This window comes from Cricetulus griseus, chromosome 3 (genome assembly GCF_003668045.3).
Source record: "Cricetulus griseus strain 17A/GY chromosome 3, alternate assembly CriGri-PICRH-1.0, whole genome shotgun sequence".
Taxonomy (NCBI): Eukaryota; Metazoa; Chordata; class Mammalia; order Rodentia; family Cricetidae; genus Cricetulus; species Cricetulus griseus.
In genome coordinates this window covers 281,806,120-281,823,496 of record NC_048596.1, presented here as the reverse complement: position 1 = coordinate 281,823,496, position 17,377 = coordinate 281,806,120, and the positions used below count along the sequence as shown (strand labels likewise).

At 44.1% G+C, this 17,377-nt stretch overlaps 1 protein-coding gene across 14 annotated transcripts in view; it reads left to right on the top strand.

The window, feature by feature from the left end:
* Positions 1-17,377, top strand: part of Cdc14b (cell division cycle 14B) — a 96,047-nt gene that overhangs the window by 75,274 nt on the left and 3,396 nt on the right. For 4 of the 14 annotated variants that reach the window (XM_027409624.2, XM_027409639.2, XM_027409634.2 and 1 more), the window contains exons 13-15: positions 4,001-4,117; positions 8,341-8,406; positions 8,670-12,025. In XM_027409624.2, coding sequence (XP_027265425.1) covers positions 4,001-4,117; positions 8,341-8,406; positions 8,670-8,706 — 220 coding nt within the window. In that variant the 3' untranslated portion in view covers positions 8,707-12,025. Of the gene's footprint in view, positions 1-4,000; positions 4,118-7,247; positions 7,311-8,340; positions 8,407-8,669; positions 12,026-14,209; positions 14,270-15,050; positions 15,231-17,377 lie in introns of those variants that run through there. The other 10 variants (XM_027409627.2, XM_027409636.2, XM_027409629.2 and 7 more) reach the window with 8 other exon arrangements.

The following is a 17,377-nucleotide window of genomic DNA, read 5'->3' as shown; positions in this document are numbered from 1 at the left end:
CGTAAGGACTGTGGTCTGATTTCTGCCCATAGAACAGAACAGCTCTCTTCAAGTCACCTGTCTTTGGTCTGTGGAACCATCCACTCTCATGACACAGCATCCTCTGTGTTAAGTAAGAATAGGAGGCAGGGAGTTGGCTGTCTCCTTTTTGCTCATGCAGTCTCTGGATTCTGCTTTCTTCCTTCCTTAAAAGTAGCTAGACCATCTTTATTAGATTACATACACATGCTTGTATTCTCTTGAGATCCATCATCTTCTTTTCAGCAAAATGTGGCAGGAAATGCCTGTGTGGAACACCACAGTTAAGGCCCACATAGGGAGACTGTGTCTCACAACAACATTCCATATCTGTTTGTTTTTTGTAACCTTTCTTCTGTTCGTTCCAAAAATGACTTTTCTGGTTGTGCTCGGACATAGACATTACCGAAGCATGCAGAATTCCCTTCTAGGATCTCTTTCAAAGTAAAAGTACATTGCAACTAACCCTGGCCCTTTGTGGTTCTGTTGAGTGCTTTCATATGACTGAGATAAATGAAAAATGAATCGGAGTCCACTCTTTAAGAAAGAAAACCCACTGAACACATTTTTACTTATGGCATTTCCTTGAATATCTTAGGTGAGTTTATAGTCTCATATTCACCCAGGCTTCTGTAGAATATTTGTTTATTTACTTATTTGTTTGTTTATTTCTCCTTTCCCATCTATTGACTGAAGAGCAGTGATGTGTTTTATGGTTTATTTTTCTCAGACTGTTCCAGAGGGCCCAAGATGTTCTGAATGGGTGGAATTGCTGCTAATATTTGTCTTCAGGCTTAAATATCTTCATCTTTTTTTTTTTTTGAAGATTTTATTTATTTATTATGTATACAACATTCTGCTTCCATGTATATCTGTACACCAGAAGAGTGCACCAGATCTCATAACAGATGGTTGTGAGCCACCATGTGGTTGCTGGGAATTGAACTCAGGACCTCTGGAAGAGCAGTCAGTGCTCTTAACCTCTGAGCCATCTCTGCAGCTCCAAATGTCTTCATCTTAAATGTTGCTTCTGCTGGGGATTTCCTCCTTAGTTTCCTCTGCAAGAATTAGGTCACCTGTAGCTAGTGCCACCACCACAATTCAGGACCTAAGCTGGGCATTCCATTTAGCCTGCCTACTGATTTGAACTTAAAAAAGCAAAAACCTTTCTGTACCTGAGGCAAGTAACAAGTGGGATCTTTGTAGCCACTAGTTCCTAGTCACTTTCTTCCTAAGAGGCTTAATTTGTGGGTGACAGTTCACTTCTCCTTTGTGATTAGCCATTGCTTCGAGCTGGTGAGAGAGCCTTGCCTATCAACCATCAAGAATCCATTAGCCAATGGCCTGGAGCCTATGACCAGAAAGCATTTAGTGTTCTATGTCTAGTGCATGCGTGGAGGACAGTGCCACTAGAGAAAAGCTCTTTGGCAGTGGTCCCTTAGAAAGCCATCCAGGAGTTTGGAGGCTCAGCGGGACACACTTGGTTCCTCAGGTTTTTTTTTTTTTTTTTTTTTTTTTTAAACTTGCCTGCTTGTCTCACATTTTCACTGTCCAAAATCTGGAACTGCTAGGGCTCCAGAGACACCACAGAGAAGAAGGCAGTGGTCTACAGTGTGGGCACAAGGGGAGAAAGACCAATGCAAATTTCACTGGGGAAGACAGAGAGCAGAAAAATGTATATTCTGTGTATTGCTTGGGAAAAGCCATGTGAGGAGGGCAGGTGGCAGAGGGAAACACTTGAGTTTGGCTTCCTCACCCTGTCTGAATCAGTTTAGCCTCTTGCTGGTAATGTAGCAAGTATAGTTAGTCCTGGAGCTTTCCCACTGTATTTATGTGCTAACTGCCCACTCAAGTCAGACAACCTGACACTTCCCTGGTGTGATTAATGTATACTAAATTTCCTTCTGAATTTCAAAGCCCCACAGAAATTAGTAACCACTATATTTCACATTCATTTACACTATTTTATAGAAAAGTTAATGCTCTAAAGATACATTTTCAGTCAGCCTATGGAATACTCTTTTTTAGACAGGGTTTCTCTGTGTAGCATTTCGAGCCTGTCCTAGAACTAGCTCTTGTAGACCAGGCTGGTCTTGAACTCACAGAGATCCGCCTGCCTCTGCCTCCCAGGTCCTGGGATTAAAGGCGTGCGCCACCACAGCATGGCTTTGAAATACTTTTTGAATTGAGTTGTAGTTCTTTGTTTTGTGTGGCACTTAAACTTTCAGTAATTTAAGAATTCAGGAGCAGAGCAGATTTCCTGGGTGGGTTTTTTTTTTTTTTTTTGGCTAATGACCTTATAGTATGGTGGTTACCCAGGCTTTTGACCTCAGACTCTCTGAAATGGAGGAGAGACATTTCAGAAAACCCTAGTCTCATTTTTCTCCTTTGTCAAGAAGCAGCAGAGGAAAACCAGCTTTTCACACTGCCCAGAAACTTAGAAAAATCAGATGGATTTGGTACCTTTCTAGATTCATATCCTCAAGAAAGATAAATAAATATTTCCTCCTAGATTTGTATTAGCAGAAAGAAATGTTAGCAGTTGGATGGGAGAAGTAACATTAATATTCTGTATAGCCCAGTATAGGGTAACTGTGATTAACAACTAAAAGAATTTTTTTAGGAGAGGGGGCCTTGAAGGGGACCAGCACTAGGGATGATAAAGGAGGCACTGGCTGCCCCAGCCAGCTACTCTGTCTTATGTTACACATTATATGCACATATATAGCCCTCATGCCTAATAAACCCGCACAATTATTATATGTATACCAAGTTGTTAGGTCATTTCTTCAAAACTTCACTAAACCCTGTTTTAGGGAGCTGGGTTCATGTCTTAGGGCAATTGGATCCTTCTTGTGTATGCACCTGCTGTTTGTGCTTAAGAGTATTTCAGATCAATTTTGTGACATGGGCTGATTCAGTCAGGGCTAGGTTGCCTTTAAATTTGCAGAGCTTTCAGAACAGTGGTGGGCCACAGTGAAGTGTTTGGCTGCCTTTACTGTGGGTAATCCACCATCATCAGAACTTGAACCTTTGCTACATTGGAATGACCAGTAGTTGTCAGTCACACTGGTCATGACAGGCCCATGAATGAAGCAGGCCCCTCATTAGTTGAAATGACTTATGTTTACTCTCTGGAGTTGGGCTCTTACAGATTGTTATTGGCTCTCCTGATTGCAGTTTGACTCCTAAAGGAGGAAGCTTTTAAATCAATGTTTTCTCCTTCCTCTAGCAAGTATTGATGGCAATAAATGAATGTGTGTGGTTCTGAAGCAAAGACTTACCTCCAAACATCTTGATGTTTTCTGCTATTTTTCCTCTGACAGTTTAATGAGAATTACTTAGGGAGAGTGTGCTTTGTGGCCTGTTCTCTCTGATTATGGTTTTTCCTCCTGGGCAGTCTTCTGTCATGGGAAGGCTTTAGATTTTGGTTAAGAGAAGTTTCATAGCATTTAAGTGATTAAAGATTTTGTAAATAGTTATGAAGCAGACAAAACTGAAATTTTGCTTGAATGTTATTAAAATTTTCATTGGCATATAAAATTATTATTACTTTGCTGTTATATCTACCTTCTGCTCTGACCATTGAATATTATATAGTTGATTTGCTAAGTTTATATTAAAACACTTTAAAATATTGGATTTATGACTTGACTTTGTGAATGAAATCCAAGACTCTGCTTTGACAGGTTTGACTAATAGATTGCTTTGGTTTGTGAATTGCATAAAATGCCAGGTCATTCATTTCCCAAAAGCAAAGCACCCTGGTCACCTCCGAATAACCTTCAAAGAAAAATGAGGTGCTTGTTATAAAAATGCTCTTCAAGGTTGGTTTTTGTGTGTAAGTGGCAAATGTGATTGTGGAAAATTCTTCCATTTGCAAAGCAAATAATTATACCAAGGTGCAAAATTGCCTTCCTTTGTCAACTATTTAAAAGTTGTTTTAGTGAATATAATCTTACCTTTTTCCAACTGTTTTCAGAGTAATTCTTCAGTCCAGTGTTCAGAGCTGTAAAGCCCCTGAACCTAACCTTTCTGGCAGTGCAGGCATTACTAAACGAACCACCAGATCTGCTTCGGGGAAAAGCAGTCTTAAAAGGTGAGAAAAGAGTCTTACCCGGGAAGGTCCCGTTTGATTCTGGTTTGTTTACTCTTTTGACCCTGCTTCTGGGACTGACGCGAAGATAGGAAGGTGAAGGCTCTGTGATAAGAATGGAGGCTTGTGTGTTCCTGGCTGTCCAGAGGAAATTCCTCATGTTGGAAATGTGGTCTCTGGCATGAGATGGGAAAGTTGATGTGGGCAGGCTGAGGGCGTTACCCTAGGACTCTTCCGGAGTGCTCCATCGGGAGGAAGCCCCTTCATGTCTGTCGGGTACAGCTCAGTGAGTCCCGGCAGAACCTGATGCCCGTTCTCTGGCCACAGCCCTGTCCGAGACCTGCTTCCTCTTTTGTCTCCTCAGTTGTCACTTCTTTCATTACGATTGCTCTGTTGAGAAAATTTTCCAGTGTCTCTGGATTTTTGTCACAAACCAAAGGCAAGCGTGTAATTCTTAAAATATTCTGAGACCCAGCCCCCGATGAGGGAAGAACAGACCACACCGTTGCTGTTTCCTAGCCATAGAAAGCAGGCGCTCTCGTGTCATCACCTGGCATAGTGATGCTTCGCTTTAAAATGGGTAGCTCTGGTGTTAATCAGGGCCAGATTCTACATTCTCCTTGTTTCTTCACCACTCCCCTGTCCTTTCGTTGGAGGCTTTCGCCCTCATTGGGTAGTGTCAATTTGTCCCTGGTGAGGTCCACCGTCACTCTATCCCAAGAGCCCCGTGGACTTGGGGTCCTAATGTTTTTGTGTTTTGTTGTTTTTCCTTGTTGCTGGGTATTTTGTAAAAATTTTACCATGGAGCTAGAGTCTTCTGAGAACAGAGCAAAGAACCTACATGGGTTCTTGAGAATGGTCAGGCGGGCACTGACTCGGCAGTTAGGGATTTTATGTGTGGGATGTTGGTGCTAGGGAACATTAGACTCTCTGGAGCTGGAGTACAGGCAGCGGACAGCTGACAGCTGCCTGGTGTGGGTGCTGGGACCAGACTCAAAGCTGGGTCCTATAGAAGGGGAGCAAGTACTCTAAATCATCAAGCTGCCTCCCCGACCCGTTTGAAATTTTTAGTTAGAGATTAGGTATTCATGTTCCTTTTATCCTGTAGCTCCAACTTGACTAGAACACTGACAAAAGGTCAGATTTAGGTGTACACAGCATCGAAGTGTTATGACAGAAAAATAGGAGATGGGCTAAGTTGAATCAGATGAGTCAGGAGCCATTTATTTACTGATTGATTGATAGATCACGTGGGCCAGGCAAGTGCTTCACTAGTGAGATAAATCCCCAACCCGAGTCATGTCTTAAAAGAAAATTTATCAACTTATACATGCTTCTGAAGAAAAGAAAGAATAAGTAAAAGTCCCATGCAGAGCCGGGCGTTGGTGGCACACGCCTTTAATGCCAGCACTCGGGAGGCAGAGGCAGGTGGATCTCTGTGAGTTCGAGACCAGCCTGGTCTACAAGAGCTAGTTCCAGGACAGCCCCCAAAGCCACAGGGAAACCCTGTCTCGAAAAAAACCAAAAAAAAAAAAAAAAAAAAAAAAAAAAGTCCCATGCAAAACTTAGAGGTATAGCTCAATTTGTACATATACATTATGCCATATATAGAAAAATATGTCATATAATTATTTACAGTATGCAGATTTCTAAATTGCATAGAAGGAAGCACAAGCAAACTCCTATGCTTTTCAATTCCGCTTGGTAGGACAGTTAAGGTCTTAGATTCCAACTTTTCCATTAAGTTGAAGAAATGGGAATACCTTTTATGTGCAGTCAAAAGTGCCCTGGGAATGGTGGCCTTTAATCCCAGCCCCTAGGAGGCAGGGAATCTGATCTACATAGCAAGGGTTACATCGTGAGACCTTATCTCAAAACAAAACAACAACAGTTCAGAAGGCATGGTGCTGATGTTGGCAGCATCAGCACCTTCTTCAGGTCTAAGTGATCAACCTTTGATATAGTCCAGGAAGACGTGCTCATTTGATTCTGAGTAACAGAGTTCTAGCTGAGCTTTGCATCACACCATGCCTCATTCCACAGAGGAGGGTTGACTGCAACAATCCTTCAATCTGGGTCTCTTGGCTTCACATGTCTTTCCATTGACCTTCACTTGTAAGGAGTGGTTTCTGATTTTTAGTGAGCTTCTCCCAAGGGCCTGGACTGGATGTTTTGAGTATTCTAAGCAGTCTTCAGACTAAATAAGCTGGGCTAAATGAACTGTCCCAAAGTGCCTTTCAGGAATTTGGGGTAGTATTAGGAACCAAACAAAAAGAATCGGGGTTGGGGTTGCTGTGGCTTATATTTATATTACCTTAACTATTATCAACTCCTGCTTACAAAAGAAAGGCATGCAACTGTTTATGGTATTCCACTACTTCTAGGAAATGAGGACAATCAGAGACTTCCAGTGTGCAGCCTCTTGTGTCTGCTAAATAAAGTTCAGCTTTTGGTTGGAGGATATTAAAGGAATTAACACTGGTATATAATCTAACCCAGGAAGAATAGTCTCAGCTGAAGTGGTAGGGTAATTTTCTTCTCTTTAAACAATAACCCCCCATAAAAGAAGAACCATGTTTAAAATAAAAATTACACTCTCAGTGTCTTACCAGTCTGTCTTCGGGTACAGGCTCACCAGGGCTGGCTCTTGTAGGAGAGGCTTTCTCAGTTACAGGTCTATGCATCCACATCTCTCTTCGGGTGGTCTGTGTACTCAAGCATGGTCCATGGGAACCTCATTCCCTCATCCCCATTTGTTCTCTGAGGCTTCCAGGATGGGGATTCTTCCCAACCTCACCTGGCACTGGAGTTTTGACGTTTTATAGAGAGACACTTCACCTTGAGAGACTTTCCCCCAACAAATCCTAAAAGAGCAGGCTGAGAAAGGTAGGAGTGTTGGGATGGAGGTGTTTGTCATTGGAAGACACAGACCACTGTGCTTTTCGTGTCCATTTGGTCAGAAGTCACAGCCTGTGTGAGATGGAGAGGTTTGGCTCCTGTGCTGGTGATGCTCTGTGTGGCTCCTTCTCATTTGCTGGGTTTAGAAGGAAGTTTGCGTGTTTCCTCACATTTTACTTCCTATCAGGGCCATTGTAATAGCTCATAATTGAGAAAATGAATTGGCTTTTTTCAGTGTTTCCACATTAACTCTGAAGTGCTGTATCAGAATCAGTCTTGCACATCATCACACCTCCAAGTAAGTGAAGGACTTGGCAGATGTCTCATTTGGACCATTCTCCCTCAGTTTACTTCATCTCTGCATGTTCCTGGAAGCTTCTAAAGTTTCTTTTGGACAGTCTTTTCCTTTTCAGTTATTTCATCCTGCTTTCTTAAACTCCATCATGTCTGAGTGACCTTTATATTTAATGTTGTGTCTTTGGGAACCATCATTCTTCTCCTTCCACCAAACCTCTATTGCTTATATCCCAGGGTAATTTGTACCTTGTTATCCTGTTACAGTGTGTGATGCTCGGGGTCCTTCTTACTAATCTAAACCATAAATAAGCGTTTGTCTGTGAGCGTCTCACCTGGGGGTGCCTACTTGTACTTCTTGGACTTTCTAAGTCCTTGCTGTGAAATTCATGACCATCTTTCCTGTCTTTGCATCACAACTCTCAGGGGCTAGGCTCCTGGTTCCTGTTCATTGCTTCTGGGATTTCATATTCCATCCGCCATTATTTCCAGGAGTCCCAGGATGTTCTCTCTCTATCCTTTTAAAGTGATGGTTCCCTCTGAACTTTAAAATAGTCAGTGTCCCTTTGGAATTCCAGGTATATTTCCATTTGATTAGACCTTCCAGTTGTCTTTGTGCCCAGTACTCTGCTGGTGTCTGTGAAAAATACATGCCCAATTGAGAAGATGAGTCTTCTGTTAGCCAAGTGAGGCTCACTTCCAGATCAGAAGTCGTTTTGTTAGATGAGTTTGCCTTTTTCTTTTTCCCTTTCTTTGCCTTTCTCTCTGAAAGTCACTGAGTTTAAAGCATAACAACACATTGTGGGAGGAAGAGAGGAAGGGTGAGTCAGGTTGATTGATTTCTGGTGAGCCCAGAGGGGCCCTTGGCTGTCCCTGCCTAAATCTCCTTACAGACAAGACAGGCCAAGCGCCCTGAGAAGGTGGGGCTGCCGGGAACTGCTTGCGGCGCTGGAGCTTTTTCTGTGACCAAATTCTGGCCTTGAACTACTCAGTAACGCCTCTTTATCTTTTCCTTCTTTGCTCTTTCCCCACAGCCTGGCTCCTTGGAGGGAAAGGAGGAGAAGGAGTGCTTTGCAGCAAATGCCCCTGCTGGCGTTATGGTACCTCGCCTTGCTCTGCTGCCCGCACCTGTGCCTGCTTGTATTTGATTATTTTATTTCTGTTGCTTTTTTTTTTTTTTTAATGTGAACTTTCCTCTGCTTTGCTTTCCTCTCATGTTTGTCTTTATGGTTGATGTCAGATAACTACACCCAGTGTGCGTTTCTTCCCATGTCAGCGCTCGAATTATGTTGCCTTCCTTGTTTTTGAAAACTCCCTCTGGGATACTTTAAAATAGTAAATCTTTGTCTTTTTTTCTCCTCAGTCCAGCCGTTTCAAGGACTAAGACAGTCTTGCGTTAAAGTAAGAAACCGGTGACCAGCACTCCAGGGAAGACTAGGAACAGAAAGCCCCAACAAGATTTAGTCAATCGATCTGAGAACAAAACAGACACTGCAAAGGCCTTAGTTTCTTTCCACATACGAAGTTCATTCAATGAAGAAAAACGTCACTTGGCCTCTCAGCCAGCCACTTGCTGACTTAGGGGGTGTGGTTGAACCATTTGAGGGGCCCAACTCTCCCTTTTGTAATCTCAAGTTGGATAAAAGCTGCTGTTGTAAGCTTAGTCTCAGGTGTCAATACCCAGCCCTCTGCCACCAGAGAGCTGTCTGGTGAGTGTGGTACATGTGATGGCAATCGTGTTCTCTGCTGGCCTTCAGAAGAGTAAAGAATCTGATGGAGGTCTCTTGGGTATTTATTTTTTGTTCAGCCTGTGACCCCCATCTTGCAATTAAGGATGAAAGGAGATGAGCATCCTCTAGTGGTACCCTCTGTCTTAAGACAGGATTTGGTACGATCAGTTTCACTTTATTCTTGTTAATTGGGATGTTCACTGTGTGAAGTACCCAAGCTGCTTGTCTTTCACCAAAGAGTGCTTTATAACAATCTGTGAAAACTGCATTTAAACACTGTTACTGTGTTGTTGTGGTTACTAAAACCTGCTAATGAATGTTGATAGAGCAATTGAACCTTTTCTCGGTTCAAAAGTTAAGTAAGTCCGTCCTTGTGTCATGGAGATTTAAGGGCTGGGACGTTGGGCTGCTCAGTCACATTAGAATTATGTTTCCTCCCATACATTAAAACCAAACAGCAATGCTGATGTTTGTCTTTGGAAAAGCATCCTAAATAATGGTGGCTTTCAAAACAAAATTGTTAACCCTTTGTAAAGTCTTGCTCTGTAATGCCGTGGAGTTTCTTTTCCCGTGGTTCTCAATTTGATTTTAGCGACAATCGCTTGCTCCTGGAATTCGGTTGTTTGTGTAAGAGAACTCACTGTTGCCTTTGGTTAGGGAATGTGACTAGAAACTGTAGCGTGCCTTTTCTCTTCACCCTTGCTGGAAGCCAACAGCACTTGTGCCATGAAGCAATTGCAAAAACAGAATTTATCTGCTGCCAAAAAGAAAAAGATAGAGCCAATAATTAGAGAATACTTTACAGTTGTCTTGGTTACTTTCACAATAGAAGATAATGGTTTTTGTCTTTTCCCGGTTTGGAGACTGGAGGAATGTAATATGGAAAGCCATTGAGAGCCAATGCCTTCCTAAGATAGATGAATGTATTAGGCGAGCAGGCAATCCCACTTGAAAAGTTGCCTTCCTTGTAGTTGTAACGAACAGGTTTTAAGTCTGGTAAATGAAAAAAAAAAAAAATGAAAGACAGTGGGTCCCCCATTCAGAGTTTCTGTCCTCAAATTGGCATTGGCTGACATTGGGGTGGGGCCTGGGGATGTCAATGTAGAATCCATACAAAGAGCCCCTCCCCAGTCAGCTTTTAAGCACTAGAGAAAGCAGTTAAGAGCTAGGTAGGAGGACAAACATTTCATTTTTGATAATGAAATGAGCAGTTGATATGCTCAATCAGACTGCACCTGAGTCAATAGCAACTTTTCATGGTGGGTTCTTCCTCCCCTGAATAAGCTAGGCCTGGTGCTTCGGAAACCCCACTTCCATCTGAACCAAGCTAAATTTGTCCTCAGTGTATCAGGATGGTGTGCATGGGACCTGCCCACCGTGGCTCATGGTGATTGAGTTTGAAAATAACCGACTTGGGCTTCAGTAATAACCACAGTGCTTTTTAGAAATCTCCCCTTCGTGTGGGTGGCTCCATTCAGCTAGAATGGCTACCACTGTGGCTCTTGCCTGTATTTAACTCTTTTACTGAAGGAAATGTTAGTTGGTGAGGACACATTGCCAGGAAAACCTACTCCAGATGCTGAGGTGTTAGATAGCTCTGGAGATGGACTGTCACCAGCACATCCCAGGACTGGCAACATCTGGGATCCAGGAAGTCTGGTAAATCCTTCCTGCTGTGAATTAGTGGACAATCCCTCCCCAACTACAACTACTAGATCCTTCTGGGATAGAATACCCTGTTGCTACAGAGCATGAACCAGTAGATGTTGGATGGAGGGGCCTCTTTAACTTAAGAACTTGAAATAGCTTTGAAAGTACATCAATCTTCCAGCAGAATTATAAATTAGAAAGTATATGTATAGGTGCCCTTGAAGCTTTTTGGGGGAACCCAGACCATCCAGAGTTCAAGAGAGGAATGTTTGCAAAGTTGGGCTTTAGGACTTGCAGACAGATTAATACAATTCTAAGGCCCAGCTAGAATTCTGTTGCCATGAGGCCCTGAGCAGCACCACATTGAATGGTAGCAGCATTTCTCTAATATGACCACATGGCTGTTCTTCCTCAGAATGTCCTAGCTTTAACTTGATCCCCCAAATCTAGCCCCTATCCATTGTCTCGCCCCATGCCCTACCACCTATCCCCCACAGGTGGCTTCTACCTCTTGGCTTGGGCCCCGACAGGTCATAGAGGCTCTCCCAAGTGTTCTCATGAGGCTCGTTGAACATTTGCAGGTGTAGCAGACCTTTCCAGGTTTCTGGGTAACTTGTGCCTAGAATTCCTTAGTCCTCCGTTAGCTTGAGTCACTGTCAGTGACAAGTGAATATTTGTTTGTTTGGTGTGTGTTCTATAACTCACAGCTGCTTTTCTTCACATATTTTCTGAAAGTTCTTATCACATTTTAGAAAGCAGTTGATCAGAAACCTTAAAACCTATTTTCTTTAAGATTTCTCTCCCACTGAAATGCCCTAGTGAGGTTAGCCACTGCTCTTGCATTTCTCCTTAAATCTGAGTGTTCCCCATGTTACTGAGTGGAAATACTACAGATGAGTTAAAAAGACTTGCCTATACTGTAGAAGAAATTACCTCCTTAATGGTCCAATAGAACTCACTGTGGATAGACTATCCAACAGATTAAAGTACTGCGATTTTACACCCATTGTTTGAAGACTTTATTGTACACTTATGTACAGATGATTAAGCGAAGTTTTAAAGTGTAATCAGTATTTGATCAATCGTTGTCTTGATATTTTATTAAATTGTATATTTCTAATTTTTTAAAGATAAGAGAACTGGTTGGATGTTTATTCTCCTGAAGGTATTTTTAAGATAAAGCTTCACCGTAGCCTGTAAACTTGGCACATACATGTAGTTTTTGATACTTCTTGTTGCATTTGAAAATCTTGTGTATTGTAAAATGGTTTTATACAAAATACTAAATGGTAGAAATTGTATAATTTACAATCAAATAATTAAAAAATATCAAACAGGTTTTTGGTTTACTGCATTCACTTACTGAGCATGTCCAATAGATAGTAATTTAAATATAAAATGCATCTAATTCTTAGCTTTCAAGGGACATCATAACAAAATACTACAGACTGGGACAAGGAAAGAATATATTCTCTTAGTGCCAGAAATTCAAAGCTCAAGACCAAGATACCAGCAGGGTGGGTTTCTCTTGCGGCGGTTGTTCTTGGCTTGCTGATGGACCCTTCTCACACAGCCATTCCTCTGTACCTGCCCATCCCTGGTGTGTCTTTATAAGGTTACCAGCTGGCCTGGAGAGATGGCTCAGCTGTTAAAGTTTAGGTTCACAACCAAAAATACAAGGTTACCAGTTAGAATGGATTAGGGCCATTGTAGTGGCTTACCTTCACCTCTGTAAAGGTCCTGCCTCTAGATGTAGCCAGTTGTTAAGATACAGAAGGGTTAAAGCTTCAGGACTTAAACTTTTGGGGTGTAGGTGGTGAGTGAGTGAGGGGTGCTTACTGTGAAATCACTCCACATGAACCTCTCTGCAGGCTTGGACAACTCAAGAGATTAATGACCTGTAGTAAGACTCAAGAACAGTAGGCTGTGAGGCCTGAAGGTTGGCTGCAGAGCTGGCAGGACTAGAGAAAGCCCTCTATTCTACATCCTATGTCTCAGCTCACTGGGTTATCTGCTTTCTGTGTGGCCCAGAGCCACACTGTCTAGTGTTAGCTACACTTCTGCTGTTTGTTTCCTAAGTGAGGTTGTGATAAGAAAAACCAAAATCTCCCCTTAGAAGTTAGTGAACCAAATGAAACAATTCATGCAAGCATTTCCAGCATAATGGAACACAGATTCTGTATAGATTGTTTTCTGCCTTTTAGCACAGGTGAATATCTAATAAAGACTGACTTTAGTAGATTATGCCCCCCCACCCCGGTTTCTGATATTTTCAGTATGTAGTCTCATGAACCTGAATGGTATGATAAGCTCAGATTATCTTTGCCTGAAGGTGGAAATACATGCAGTGCAAGTAAGTCTCTGGGAGTGGCTTGTTCAGAGCCCTGTGGAAAGGGGTGTGAGTGGAAAGCTAGGCAGAGGGGCTATCAGGATGGCTCAACAGGTAAAGGCATTTACTACACATGCCTGGTGACCCGAGATCTATCCTAGAACCCATATAAAGGTAAAAGGAAAGAACTGACCCAGCCCTCCACGGGGTGCACATTCTCCTCGCCCCAATACACACACAAACATTTCCTTTTAAAGAAGCAAAGCCAAGGGCCAAGCTGTAGTGGTGAATGCCTTTAATCCCAGCACTTTGGTGGCAGAGGCAGACAGATTTATGTGAGTTCAAGGCCAGCCTGGTCTACAGAGTGAATGCTAGGACAGGCTCCAAAGCTACACAGAGAAACACAGCAGGGGAGCTGGAGAGGTGGCTCATAGTTTAAGAGCACTGGCTATTCTTCCAAAGGTCCTAAGTTCAATTCCCAGCAACCACATGGTGGCTCATAACCATCTGTAATGAAATCTGGTGCCCTCTTTCGGCCTGCAGGCACATATGCAGTCAGACTACTATGCCTAATTAATGAATTTTTTCAAAAAAAAAAAAAAAACACAAAACCAGTTTTCAAATATCCTACATGGAGGAGCAGTTTGATAGAATAAACCAGAGCCCAGACTGTCTTGAGTATAAAACTTGGCTCTGACCACTTATTATTGATTGGGGTTGAGTCCGTGAAAGTGCATAGCATGTGCTAACCTGTATTATGTTCAATTTTATATTTTTGGTTGTGAGCCTAGCCTTTAACAGCTGAGCCATCTCTCCAGCCCTTTGTTCAGTTTTTTAAAAATGAAAATATTGCTATAATGCTTTTCAAGTGGGCGGTGACAGCTCTCATTAGCAGCTGTTGAGACATGGTGAGCTGGTTAGCGAAATAGGACATGGCCCCCAGCACTGAGGTCATGGGATCTCTTTCTTTATCCAGATTTAAAGTGTTTTGCTCTTGGTGATTTGCACAATATGACCGTGTTTCTATCATGTTTGTCAGGGAAGGAAAGTGAACCCTTCTTGGCAATCAATAGTCTCCTCCCCAGCTCTCATTTTGAGGGGACCGGTTCATGTGTGTGGTCCATGTATGCTGCCCTGTACCACACCTGCAGCCTTGCCTTGTTTCTAACTAAGTCTCATCTCTTTGTCAGCAAGTCTGCATAGCTTTGATGAGCTTCTGGATGACCGGTGTTCTGTCCAAACGGAAATGACCAGGTAAGGAAACCCTTGGCCTGGAGAGCTGGGTCTTACAGGGCTGCCTGCACCAGTGTTTACTAGTGCCCCACAGAGCAGCACATTTTCTAAACGAGGCTCTGGGTAGAAGGCAGAGGAGGTACAGGCTGGGTGCTCCCTTACTGGGAGCATGCTTATGGAACAAATCTTTTCAGATAGGACAATTCTTCCTTGTGTAAGACTAGATAATGCAGTGTCTGGCAGCTCCTCCCACACCTCATTGCAAGCCAGGCTCCCAACCATTGGACAGCCCCAGTCTCCTCCACCATTTCTGCCCCCTCAGAATGGCTAAGTGCATATAGAGTTTTTGTTGGAAGCATCAAGGCAGCTGTCCAAGCACTTCAGGGATCCTTTCTCTTTCTGCTCTGGCCTAAGACCAGTGGGAAGGGAAATAGACCTCACTTAGAAACAGTGCAGAAGAAGAGCTTCTAAGGGCCAAGATTGGGGGGGAGGGGAGGTTTCAGGTTTTCTAGTCAACTACCTTCCTGCGTAACCTAGATGTCTGCGTAGTAATCTGTATCTATTATCTGCTGGGGCTGCGGAAGGTCTGCCCAGGTTCAGCTGGAGGACACAGGGAACACCTTAGACAGGACAGGACGAGGAGAAGGGGAGCTAGCAGTGGCCACTGAAGGGTTCTACTCATCTAGAGTGACAGTTCTGCAAGAGTCACATTGGTCATCTTTGCCATGAGCACAGTGGCTCGCCCTGGGCTGAGGGTTAAGAACAGATTTGAGAACAGCTTAACCATCTTCTCCTTTTCTAGTGATGGCTGGCTGTCTCGGGCTGTAACCTTTCTAGACCGGCTTCTGGTGTGGCTTGGGATCCGCAGGGCCTAGCCCTCTGGAGGTCTCTCCTGACTACAGTGCTGCTCTCCTGTCTGGAAATCCTGAGAATCCTATGCAATGTAAGCCTGTTTTCTCAGGCTGGTGCCTCAGCCACCCAGCAAATGTGTCTGTCTCATTCTTCCAGTATTTCCACTGGGTGTGTTACATCAGCTGTGTTGGTTGGTGAGAAGGGGGCCAAGTTGACAGCCCTGGGGTAGCTGCTTAGTTCCACGCCCAGCAGGGCTGTGCCACTTGAGACCTCTCAGGACACTAGCTTGCCCTCCTGGGGGCAAAAGACCTTCAACTTCCTCAGCAGTGTGGCTGGTTCCACAGATGCACAGCAGGTCTGAGAGACACCACTGGGGTATGTATGCAACACCTACTTGCCTGTTACCTCAAGGCTCAGTGAAAATCCCAAACTGTGTGTGCACATCGGTCGTGGTTCATTTCCCTCCTAGGCCACCTAGTTTCTCTGTGGCTTTTGAGGCTGTCCTGGAACTAGCTCTTACAGACCACACTGGTCTCAAACTCAGAGATCTGCCTGCCTCTGCCTCCCGAGTGCTGGGACTAAAGGCTTGCGCCACCACTGTCCAACTCCACCTGGTATTCTTGTATCTTCCCTTTTCCCCTTCCAAAAACCTCTCCATGGCCCCATTCATTACGTTTGCATTCCTGAGCACATCAGCTAGTGTCTCAGTGGGCCACCAGTGCAGTTCTGGAGTTATCACGAATGAGCACGCAGGTGCCCTTGGTAGCTGTAGTATTTGACAACTCTCAGGAATGCCTTCTCCTTGACTTAGTGCTTCTTTGTCCCCAGCTATAGTCAGCCATCAGGAACTGGGTCTTTTTTGCAAAGAATGCTTGGAAAGCATGTCACTCAGCCCTCTTGACTGACCTGCTAGCCCACAGGGTGGTTCTCTGGGTTTAATTAGGGACATTCCTATTATGAAGTCACTGGAAGCCTTGTGTCCTGAGCAAAAGTTCTAAAGCAGGAGACAAGCAGCGATGAATGGGGCTGAGTTAGCAGGAGCCTCTAGGACCTTAAGCCTGAGCTCAAGGCTGTGGCAGGAGCAGAGCCTGGCCCCTAATCTACCCCAGCACCTTTCTGGCGGTGGCCCTTGGGAGAGCTAAAAAAAAAGCATGCAGGGACTCCTATACCCCAGTGAGGTACACATGGCCCCTTGGTTTTCATTGATAGTGCCTAGAAGCTCTTCCCATTTCTGGTTACCTACCTGTAGGTGACCAGGCACCTACAGGAGCAGATGTCCTCCTTCAAGACAACCCTATTTCAGCCACAGAGGGAAGGGCCATCCTTCAGACTTCAAAGATGCCCAGGTGCCCAAGAGAAGGTGTAGCTGGAGCATGGTAGGGGCACCCATACCTGTGGGAAGTGAGTTGCACTGTTTCCTTTCAGTAGTAGTACTGGTGGGTCAGGACATGGTTCCTTGAGGGAAAGGTGAGTTAGCACAGCCTCTGAGAGAGTCTTGGTGTAGATTTTGGTCATCAATAGTTCTGCGTCTATTTAAGGAGGGTTTCTGGTGGACCTGTCTTTTTCTTAATCCATTCCCCTATCATATAAACATAAGTGACTACACAACAGTGTAGTCAGCCTTTCAGTGCTTGGGGTCCACTTGACCAGTCCTTGGATTGTGCCTAGGGCCACAGTAGGAGCAGATTGGACCCTGGGAAGTTGATCCTCACAGTAAGCAGGGTGGCAGGCAGCAGTAGCAGGAAAAAACATGGGCAGACCTTGCCTCTCCTCACAGTATTGCATGGTAAGCCTGCAGTGGACAGCCCAAGTTCACAATAGGGTCTGGTCAGTTTCCCCACCTTGAGACAGGATCTGGCTGTTCCAGCCTTGCCTGCACCACATGAGGAACTAAGTGCTGTGAGGACAGTGTATGTCTGGCCTGCCTGAAAACAGCAAAGACGTTAGGCATAACTACTTTACAGAGCAGCCTGGCCCAGTGTCCAATACTGCTGAAGCCCTTGCAGCAGACATTCCTAGCACAGCAGCTTGTGGCTCACAAGACTTTAAGTCATCCACCCAGAGACCCAGGAAACAGCTGGTACAGCCATGTTTTCCTCTTTTGACATGTTGGTATGGCTCATGCTCATGTCCCAGTGAGATGCCTGAAACCATTTGGTTCAGAAGTGACACACACAGAGACTAGGGTTTTTTTTTTTTTTTTTTTTTGGAGGGGGTGTGGTTAATCTGCTTGGGTTTTAGGTACCAGCCAGAAGCACTGGTTAAGGGTGCACACTC